The sequence below is a fragment of the Chanos chanos genome, chromosome 3 (genome assembly GCF_902362185.1).
Source record: "Chanos chanos chromosome 3, fChaCha1.1, whole genome shotgun sequence".
NCBI lineage: Eukaryota > Metazoa > Chordata > Actinopteri > Gonorynchiformes > Chanidae > Chanos > Chanos chanos.
This window is the reverse complement of record NC_044497.1, coordinates 4,832,501-4,843,485: the sequence shown is the minus strand read 5'-3', so window position 1 is coordinate 4,843,485 and position 10,985 is coordinate 4,832,501. Positions and strand designations below refer to the sequence as shown.

Genomic DNA, 10,985 nt, shown 5'->3' with positions numbered 1-10,985 from the left:
CAGTTTACTTGTGGGACTTAAACAGTCTACGTTCGACTCCCGTTCTCATTTTGTCCAGTTGGTGTACCTGTTTCTTAATCGTATAGGTCCCTTCCATATCTGGCATTATGAATTGAATTTGTCGTTAAATGTTAAGGACAATATTACGGAACAACAATTCGTGAAATTCTGAGCAGGGAGTTGGATTTTTTTTTTCTTTCTTAAAATAATTTTGATGCACGAGACAAGTACAACAAACCTGATACTGTATAAGGGTCTCTACTAAAATATTGCTTAATCTTGAACTTTTATTGTGACGACTAGTCGCGAAATCTGCGGAAGGAGGAAATAAATGTTTTCTATTTTGAACTCTGCAATTGAGGCTCTCTAAAAACAGAATTAATAACTGACACTGGGTCATTAGCTTGCTCGAACAGTTTGAGTTGACGTTTTGAACTTAATTTGAAAGTTTGAAATGGCTTGCGCTTAACACTGCTGTATGACTTAAAGTGTGAGGTCAAACATAAAACCGCAGTAGTTCGCTCATCAGACTTGTTGTGTGAAATGTTTTCAGCGGTGTCGAAAGCTTCTGGAACTATATTATTAACCACAAACAAAACGAAAGTCCCACGCTGTGGATGCAGGGCTCTTGGTTTCCTCTTAAAGAGAGCCTCTAGTTCTTCTGGAGGCGACAAAGCAACGTGTAGTGGATCAGGTAAACATTTTGTCTTTGGAGTAGTATTTCAGACCGCCGCGAGGGGGCAGTATGATGCTTAGGTCGAAGCCTTGACGTGTAATCCTGTGGAACAGTTGATTCCAACGGCAATTATCCCATTTTTAAATGTACTTTTATCGGAAGTATTTTCAAATGAGGTACTTTGTTCCTTTCCCAAATTGCTCAACGTTGAAAAGATTTGCGGAACGATCACCACACATGCTTCCAATTTTACATCTTCAGAGTCTGCTGTTGGAGTGAGTCAAACATATGTTGCGGGTTTGGATTCTCATAGACCTGCAGTTCTGAAAGAATCTGGACTCGGCTTTGCTAAGTGTTGATGACTTTAATCACGTGTAATCAATGATGACTGGATTCTTTCATAAAAGTAAATTAATATCATTACCCCAGCTCTGCAGTGGCCCATGTGGAAATGTAACTCAAGTCTCGGGATGTTTGAGAGGCCTCCCAAACGGTTTGATACTGGTTTCGGGACAGATTAATTAACATCCCGAATATGGTTAAAGGTTATCTTCTCATCCACATTCACTTTTTAATTCACGCTTTGAAAGAAAATACTTTGTTGTTGTGCTTTAAAATCCGCAGAAATGTGTTTGTGTGGTCACCATATAGAGGTCGGTCCACTTCATTAGAACACACTTGGACCTGGGGTGCCCAAGTTCTTGCAAGCAACCGTCTGTTTATTATTTTACCAACTGGCTAATAGTGATTTAGTCGTTTTTCTAAATGTAAACTTGAAGTCCCTTTCATTAACTGAAAAGACATAAGATATTGAGACGGGTTTTAACGCAAGTTGATATTTTTGCATATCCTGCGATGTCTCGTCAACGGTCTTACAGTAAAAAAAAAAAAAAAATGCTAATTTTTATGCTAATTTACAGTAAAGGCAACACGTCAAGCGTTAGCCAAACCTCTCTAAGGCCAGTCATTAGAGGACTGTCCCATCTTACGCACTTGGTATCTCATTCCTTGGTATAAAGACCTATTTGGATTGCATTATTGTGGAGAGAGCGCGTATGTGTGTGTGTCCAGTCTTTATGGCTGGTTCTTTCTAAGTGCTGAGGTCTTTGCTCCATTGTTTCTGTAAGCCGCTGGCCGCCCTGTGGTAACGGAGCGGAGGGGAACTGTGGTTACCGTGGCGATAAACCGTCCCGAAGTACGTAACGCGGTAAACCAGGAGACTGCCCGCCTGTTGCTGGAGGAACTTCGAACCTTCAATACAGACCACACCCTCAACGTAGCCATACTCCACGGCATTGGTGAGTGAACCCAGTTACCTGTGGAACTTTTGGATGTTTAGGGAGAGCAAGTTCAGGAAACATGAGCAAACCGTCACAAACAGAGTATGTGTTAATCAAAGATAAAGAGGAGTATTTCTTCAGTTTGGGGTGTAAGGTAGCACAGCTGGATGTGTAGGCCTATGGCCTATATTATGTTAAGGATTTGTTTTTAAATTAGTGGCTTTGCACCTGAGTGTGTATAACAGCGGGATAATTATATCGTTATTATATGTCAAGTACACGGTGCAAATCGATGCTGGAAATATTGAGGTCGTTTCACTATAATAGTCACCAAAGGAGTAGGTAACGTTACACATTTGCGACGTATCAGAGTAAGACTTTTTGTCATAATTAAAGATGGTCCAAATAAATGAACTTCCATCTCTCCCACACTGATACAATATCTTTACCTTAACTGAAAACTCATGAGAACAGCAAGTGTAAACCATGTCAGCACAGGCACAAATGAGGTAATTCTCTCCTTTTGCTTTCATTCGTTCAGACCTTAACTGCACTCTAATCGAATGACCGGCAGCAACGACCGGCAAACCCTCAGCTGGTTGTAGCATTAGCATATCTGGCTAAATGCTCTCTAAATAGTGCAATCCTGGTAATTAAGTCCTGAACATGATCTTATTTTTCTTTTCTCTGACCTTCTTTTAAAAAAAAATGTATAATGATGAAGGTCGTTTTCTTTGACACCCCATGCCGGCCCAATTATCTCGATTTCCTTAATTATGTGGCTAAAACCACAACGGACCAATCAGCAGTGCTGAGAGATCAAACGGTCTTTGAAGCTTAGCCACAGCTAGAGGCGCGAGCGCGACCTTGAGTGTGGGCTGACCGGCCCCCCACCATTGACCCTGATTGCTAATTATTCGGAATTCAGGTCTTCCCCCGAAAAAGAGTGCAAATCAACCAGCTGATGCTAGTTATTTGCTTTCAGTGAATAAACCGAATTGCGTGCTTGCACGCACGAACACACACACACACACACACACACAACTGCACCAGTACAATGTCCTGTGTGACACACTACAGAAGTAATGAGAATAATTTTCAAATCAGTCATCACGCAGGGTTAAAACGAACTCCCTCAATGGAAATATAATTTGTTCAACCTGGATCAACCCTCTTCGGTCGAACCGCCATGCCGTTCCAGCAGGTCAAAGAAGGTTTTCTCCCTAAACCCAGTCTTTAAGGCTGGAGCCGGGCCAAGGAGCCGGGCGCGGGACTGAACTGAAATGAACTGAACCTTGCCCGGCTCCAAACATGTTAACGCCTCTTATAGATGTAATGTGTCGCTTCTGTCAGGAGCTCCTGTTTCTTCATTATATGTTCCATTTTGTAAGCACGGTTTCACATTCCTGTTCTGAAACAACCAGACTGTGTGTGTGAGTGTGTGTGTGTGTGTGTGCGTGTGTGTGTAGTTGTGGCAATGGGAGAGATTTAAGTTTATGAAAGGTAGTACACTTTTCTTGAGGGGACCAGATCATCATCACTACCCGTGTGACTGCCACAGCCAAGAGGAAACCATTTTGGAGTGGAGTTGGGGTCCAAAGCTGCCCTTTCTCATGTCAGACCTATTTAAAGATGGGCGCTTTTTTGGTGAAATTATGGGTAATCATTCCCCCAGATTTTTTTAGTGGATGTACATTTTTTTCACACGATTATCTGGAAGCTTTATCAGAAAGAGACAAACTAAGTTAAAACCAAAAAAAACAAAACAAAACAAAACAAAACATTATATTACAGTCCCATTAATGCAGTTTGTTGTGGAGCAAAAGGTTGTAGAGTTTTGAGACAGTTGTCTGTCCAGTCAGTCTGATTTTTTACCCAGCCTGTTGTTGGGGTGCACCACTCTGCTCTGAGTTCATCCATCCGAGTTCTTAATGACAGTGGAAGACAGAGCTCTGCAGGGGCCTATCAGTTTGAATGCCAAACATGGCTTTTCATACTGGTCTTTAAACCTCTCTCTCTAACCCTCACACTCTCTCTCTCTCTCTCTCTCCCTCTCTCTCTCTCTCTCTCTCTCTGTCACTCTCACCCTCTCTCTCTCTCTCTCTCTCTCTGTCACTCTCTCTCTCTCCCTCTTTCTCTCTCTCTCTCACCCTCTCTCGCTCTCTCTCTCTCTCCCTCTCTCTCTCTCTCTCTCTCTCTCTCTCTCCCTCTCTCTCTCTCTGTCACTCTCTCTTTCCCTCTTTCTCTCTCTCTCTCACCCTCTCTCGCTCTCTCTCTTTCTCTCCCTCCCTCTCCCTCTCTCTCTCTCTCTTTCCCTCTCTCTTTCTCTCCCTCTCTCTCTCTCTCTCTCTCTCTCTCTGTCTTCCCACTTGTTGTTTTTTCATCCCCCTCTTTCTCTCTTCCTCCTTGGTTTCCAGCTGCGATACTGTGTAATTCTGTGGTCTGTTGCAGGAGGGAATTTCTGCGCTGGTTATGATCTGAAAGAGCTGGCCCATCACTCTGCCTCTCTCAAATTGGAGCAAGATGTCAGAGAGGGTCCCGCTCCTATGGTAAGAGCGTAACCACAGAATCTAAGTCATCTCCACCCCCACCCCCCCACCCCGTCAGAAAACACTGACTATTCACAGAACTAAAACTGTGAGACTCCACAGTGATTTATCAATAAACGAATCATCTGCTTCGCACCGCAATCTGTTTTTCATCATCGACTCTCTGGGCTTGCATCTGTGTTTGTAATGGAATTAGTTTAATCTTTACTGAGGGGAAAGACGTGTTCATTATTGTCATTCTTTTGTTGAGACAATGAGAGCGTACGGTAATTGGCTCTACGGTACCAGACCATTAGAACGGCTCTGACCGGATCCAAAGCTCACAGATGCACACAGATGAAAAAGTCCTGGAATGTTGGCAGAGGCTAAACTCACTCGACAGAATGAGAACACCCTTGTCATAGCCTCCACCACTACGGATGTTCCGGATCGCGGAATGCCAGAAACGTTCCGTGCGAACATTGTAACGTCTTCCTTTCTAATTCTCGTCCGCATTGTGTGTGTGGCAGCTGTGTTGAGCGCTTTGGTGTGTTGCTGTCTGCAGGGTCCTTCGCGCCTGACGTTGGCAAAGCCCCTGATAGCGGCGGTCAGCGGTTACGCCGTCGCAGGGGGGCTGGAGCTGGCCCTGCTGGCGGACCTCAGGGTGGTGGAGGAGAGCGCCGTCATGGGGGTGTTTTGTCGCAGATTCGGTACGGTTTGTATCGGTCGTGCGCATTGAAGCTGCGTGAGACGTCACCTCGGAAGAAACTGTCTTGAACCAGGCTATACTGTTGATCTTCCACTGTGTGTGTGTGTGTGTGTGTCTGTGTGTGTGTGTGTGTATGTGGAGCAGCGCATTTGCACAGTGTAAGGGTTTTTGTGAGTGTTTGTGTGTGTGTGTGTGCGTGTGCGTGTGTGTGTGTGTGTGCGTGTGTGTGTGTGTGTGTGTGAGCGTGCATGCGCACTATACTGCTCCAGAGCACAACCCTTGACTTCTTACTCCTAACACACATACACACACACACACACGCACACACACACACATGCACACACACACGCACACATACGCACAACAGTGGACAAAATCCAAACGAAAGCACTGTGTGCTATACCAGGTCACCTTCACACTGACCCAGTTTCAGTTTTCATAGCCCAGTCTCTCTGAAACGACCCCTCCCTCTCTGAGTCTGTCCACACAGACACCCACAGCACTGGATCCTCACTCTGATAACCTGCAGAGGGCAATGGGTTTTTTTTTTGTTGTTGTTTTTTCTGCTTAACATTTTTAGCCTTTTACAAACTGCCTTTCCCGCCTGCTAAAAATACATTCACGGTGTTTATAAATACGACGTTAGTGCTATAATTTACTGGTAGAGGTGGATTCTGTGCTGTTCTTTTAAAACAGTCTAATCATTGTGCCCCTGTGATTAAATTCAAGATCCTGGCAATAATCTAGTCAGCCCCTCATTTTTCAGACTCCCTGTGCTGACAGCTGTCATGGGGGCTCCACTGTTTGTTCAGAGAAAAAAAAATCTGTTGCCAAGAAAAGGTTTCTTCTTTCGGTAGCAGGGCATAGCTGAGAGTTCGGCTCTGACACACAAGTAATAATCAGAAATGTGAGGGCAGTCGAGGATGCATTTTTTAAAACAAACCTCCGTGTTAAGTAACTCAAAACTCTGGCGGATCTGGATATCTGGCACTAAAACTCTCAACGTTAAATTCATAATCGTTGCAATCAAGCATGTTTTGGTGGAGCGGGCATCGACCAACGTCAAAGGTGTTTGTAGCAGAAAACGCTCTAACTTAACCGCTTGGTGCTGTAAGTGCTTAATGTGCCCTGTCTCATTCTCAAGTCGTACTTGGACTGCATGGGACGGACGTTTAAACTGTTCTGTGACTTGCGTCGCCTGTTGACGCCGTGTGTACGCTGTAAAAAGCTTAGCTCAGTTTAACGCGGCCGATAACATCCTCCAACAGTCGCCATTTTTCTTCCTCCTCAGCGTATAACGGTCTAACTCAGAGCCCCAGCATCTAACAGGTGCCCGTTCACAAACAAACCGCACAAACTGTTTGTCAACAAATTTGCATGTTGTTTCCTCTGTTCCCTGTGGTCGCTGTGGCTCTTTTTTTTTTTTTTTTTTTTTTTTTTTTACTGGAGAAGAGTTTTTTAGAATGGTCTCTGTTATTTTTGGCCTGTTTTTTTTTTTTTTTTTTTTCGAAATGAAGGCTTTACATACCAACCATACCCCTGATCCTGACTTAATTCAATGTTTCCGCCGCTGTTTCCGCCTCTCCCACAGAGAGAGCAGAAAGTAGGGCCTTGAGACCAGTCATCTAAGGTAATAGTTAGCTTGGCGTTGTTTGGTGGAAAAGGTTTATTGTTGTATCCCGGTGGGTTTTAACTTAATCCTGTGTTTGACGGTGAAGGTCTGGTGCCGATTCAGACGAAGACACGTTTGGGAAGAACCTTGGGGGGTGGGGGGGGGGGGGTGGGTGTCCTTTACGCGTCACAGGGGAAACACAAAATAAATGTGGAGATGTCTGTGCGATGTGGCTAAACCTTCGCCTCAACAGAATGACAACTTCCTGTCATGTGACTCCAGAACGCACGCTTCCTCCCCGAGTGTTTTTTTTGCGGGAGAGAGAGGGAGAGAGAGGGGCCACGCGGCAGAGAGATGCGGTTACTCCGGAGTGGAAGACTCGCTGGGTTTTTTAAAACGGGGATGAAACTTAAGACACCTTTTAGAAACGTCACTCTGTTCTGTTCCCACTGTCTTTAACCCGTGGTACAGAGTGAGAAAGAACCCCTTTCCCAAACTGAATTCGCAGAAAATGACAGGGCTTTGCCTTTATTTTCGCTGAAATTGTACGTAGTATTTACTTTTATTGAGTTACAGTCCTCACGTCAGCGATTCCGTTCGGTGACCCGGACACGACGCAGAAGAACTGTGGGAACAGTTGCCTTTTTTTTTGCTTTTTTTTTTTTTTTTTTTTTTTTGCTAAGATTATGTGTCACTGATGGAAATATATGGAGTTTATGTAAATAAAACCAAGACTTTTAGCTCCAAGTTCCTGGATTCATAGAGAGAGGACATTCTTAAGATCCAAAGCAGTGAACCCTGTAACCGGCAGCGAGGGCCTTCATCACTCTTGACGTCACTGACCGTTCTGTGGGGAAAGTGGAGTGTTTGTAATCCCAGCCACAGTGTGTGCGTGTGTGTGTGAGTGTGTGTGAGTGAGTGTGTGTGAGTGAGTGTGTGTGTGTGTGTGTGTGTGTGTGTGTGTGTGTGAGTGTGTGAACCTCGTGACTGGCTAATACCATGGTTTATGACACTGACACTGGTTTGAACCACACTCAAACACACACCCAACTGCATGTGTGTGTGTGTGTGTGTGTGTGTGAGAGAGAGACATAGGGAGAGACAGAGAGATGGATGGACCGAACCAGACCAGACCAGACCCATCTGGAGTTTCCATGCACGGAACCGCACCGGGCTCTGGGGTTGTACGTTTCAGATGTCTTAGGTTGCTGATCTAGGATCAGTTTTCGCATTTTGTATTCAGACCAGCCCAGATGTATGAACTGATCATAGATCAGCACCTTTACTCTGAAAAATCTGACTCTTTTGCATCTTACCAGGGCAGGAGTTTCTGATCTGGGATCAGTTTTTATTTCCCCGTTTTAGAATTCTAACCAATAAATACAGTTCTATGGACAGAGAGTCGCCGAATCCCAGATCAGGGCTCTTGTGCCGAGGCCCTTGACGCGCAGGGGGGCGGGGGTTTTAAAATCACCTGCCCTCAGTTCGGCACTCGCTCTCTCTCTCTCTAAAAGTGGTTTGACCGGAGCCGAACGTTTGGGCCTGTCCGCCGGAGGAGCCGCCAACAGGCGGGTTATAAAGTGCTAATTCTCTCTGTGCGACTACTGCTAGCCCCCCCCCCCCCCCCCCCCACCACACACACACACACACACACACACACACTCACTCACACGGCCCATTACAGAGTAGCTCACAATGACACCACGTTCACCTAAATCAGTTATGACCACACTTTTTATTCATCTCGAACAATTTCCACGTCTAAAGCTGCGCGATTTCCTTTCCAAAAGCTCCTTTGATCTTTTTTTAATACGAACCATCTGACTCTTAAAACAGAAGCTCTAAACACTCCGTTTAAACAGAGACCTCCTTTATGTGACGTCTGCGTCATTTTCGGGTTTTTTTTTTTATTAAAACGATTATGTGGGATTTGACCAGGATGTGTCATGACGGTGCGCTTTGCTCCCTCGGTAGAGGAGACCTGCCCGTGCCCCGTATCTGTGTCCGCTTGGCGAAAGATCCTCCGTGAACGTACCTGAGAGGAACAGGATCTCAGACGTGCATTAAACAAACGTTTATAAGTTGTCTTTTAAGGAGCCCTGGGGCCGTGTTGGAGTGTTGATGTATATCCATGTCATATTCATGTATGTGTGTGTGTGTGTGTGTGTGTGTGTGTGTGTTAACCAAGAAAACACACGGAACCGAATTAATAGCTAATGTTCAGAACTAGCTCTGAGTCTTACGGTCTGTGGGAGACATGACAAATATATAGAAATTACAGTATGCCGGAGACATGAGGAATGTATTTCTATAAATAAAACCAAGGGGACCGTGTGTTTAGGGGCTGGTGCTTAGAACCAGGGTCTCCACCCCATGTGCTATGTCGTATTGCCCCCAACCCCCCCCCTCCACCCCCGAGTTCTCCCCAGACAGCTCCCCTGGGGGTGGGCAGACGGTTTTGCCGAGGGATGCCGGCGTGAAACTTGAATAAGACTAAAAGAGATGATGTGTATATATTTGTAATATGTATGTGAGTGAGTGTGTGTGAGTCTAAATGTCAGAGATCATTCTGATAATGAGCTATTAGTTGCATGTCTGTTCTTGTTTATTTTCTTTTTAAATCTGTGTGCGTGTGTGTGTGTGTCCGCTCTGTCGTTCTGGAAGTCTGTAATCCGCATGGCGGCTAATGCCTGTACCCTTGTGGACTTTGATGTGGTCTGGATGCCAGTATCACCAGTGCAGAGGAAAAACATCAGCCAGGCCAAACCTAGTCCTAAAGTTCAACTTCAGTATCACTCTCTACCCAAAGCGCTCGCTAACGTTTCATCCAGTTCAGTTCTGTCTCAGCCGCCGCAGTCTCGAACAGTTCCCGCTCTTCTCGCTGACCTCACAAAAACAGGAATGACGGAAACTTGTGGACTCTCTGAAAACAGTTCTGCTGCTTTGACACTGAATGACCCAAATCCTGAAGCCACCTATTTTTTTCCACTGTTTTCTTATGGAAGGTGGGTTTTTTTTTTTTACCCTTCAACAAAAAGGATACTACAACCTCAGAGTATGTTAGAGGCTACCGCGTCCTGTTTGCCTTGATGTTTGGGGTCAGTCTTACCTATTCAAGCTCTCATCCTTACCGTTAACTTTGTCATCAAACCTTTATATACGTCCGGTCATATAGAGCTTTATATATGTCTGGTCATATAGAGCTTTATATACGTCCAGTCGTATAGAGCTTTATATACGTCCGGTCATATAGAGTTTTTGTTTTCATCAACCCTACTTAACTACACCCAGTAAACCACATGCACCGGACTGAATCCACCAGAGCCGCCTCTCTCTCTCTGTCTCTCGCTCTCTCTCTCTCTCTGTCTCTCGCTCTCTCTCTCTCTCTCTGTCTCTCGCTCTCTCTCTCTCTCTGTCTCTCTCTCTCTCTGTCTCTCGCTCTCTCTCTCTGTCTCTCTCTCTCTCTCGCTCTCTCTCTCTCTGTCTCTCGCTCTCTCTCTCACTCTTGCTCTCTCTCTCTCACTCTTGCTCTCTCTCTGTCTCTCTCTCTCTCTCTCTCTCGCTCTCTCTCTCTCTCTCTGTCTCGCTCTCTCTCTCTAGCTCTCTCTCTCACTCTCTCTCTCTCTCTCTCTCTCTCTCTCTCTCTCTTGCTCTCTCTTTCATTCTTGCTCTCTCACTCTTGCTCTCTCTCTCTCTCTCTCTGTCTCTCGCTCTCTCTCTCACTCTTGCTCTCTCTCTCTCTCTCTCTCTCTCTCTCTCTACTGCATTAAGGCCAACAGGACGGCTCTGAGACGGCTGTATCAGCAGGTTCTTTTGGACTGAGCGTGGGATAAGCAGAGCTTTTCCGGCACCTGATAGCTGAGCCCGTCCGGCCTTGAAGCCCGGCCTGGCTAATCTACAGAGATAGAGCCGGACACCGCTCACTGAAGTCCTCTCTCTTTCTTCCTATTCTAATCTAATCTGCTCTCAGGCCTTCTGGGAAACATGCCACTCCTCCGTCTCCGCTTTTCAGCCGGGGGGGGGGGGGGGGGGGGGGGGGGGGGGGGGAGGCAGAGGGGGAGGGGTGTCGGCGGTGGGGCGCGTGTCCTCCTAAAATGTTTCCGAAGTTACGCGTGTTTTTGTCGTGTCTGAGATGCCGGTCGGCCTCTTTCTCTTCTCTGAGCGTAAGGGTTACAAAACG

General features: G+C 45.8%; 1 protein-coding gene across 1 annotated transcript in view; it reads left to right on the top strand.

Moving 5' to 3' along the window:
* The first annotated feature begins 391 nt into the window (after window positions 1-391).
* LOC115808527 (probable enoyl-CoA hydratase) overlaps window positions 392-10,985 on the top strand; it is a 14,941-nt gene continuing 4,347 nt past the window's right edge. Inside the window, exons 1-4 of the mRNA XM_030769934.1 lie at window positions 392-694; window positions 1,804-1,974; window positions 4,408-4,505; window positions 5,050-5,194. Of these exons, the coding sequence (XP_030625794.1) occupies window positions 544-694; window positions 1,804-1,974; window positions 4,408-4,505; window positions 5,050-5,194 (565 nt within the window). The 5' untranslated portion in view covers window positions 392-543. The remainder of the gene's footprint in view (window positions 695-1,803; window positions 1,975-4,407; window positions 4,506-5,049; window positions 5,195-10,985) is intronic.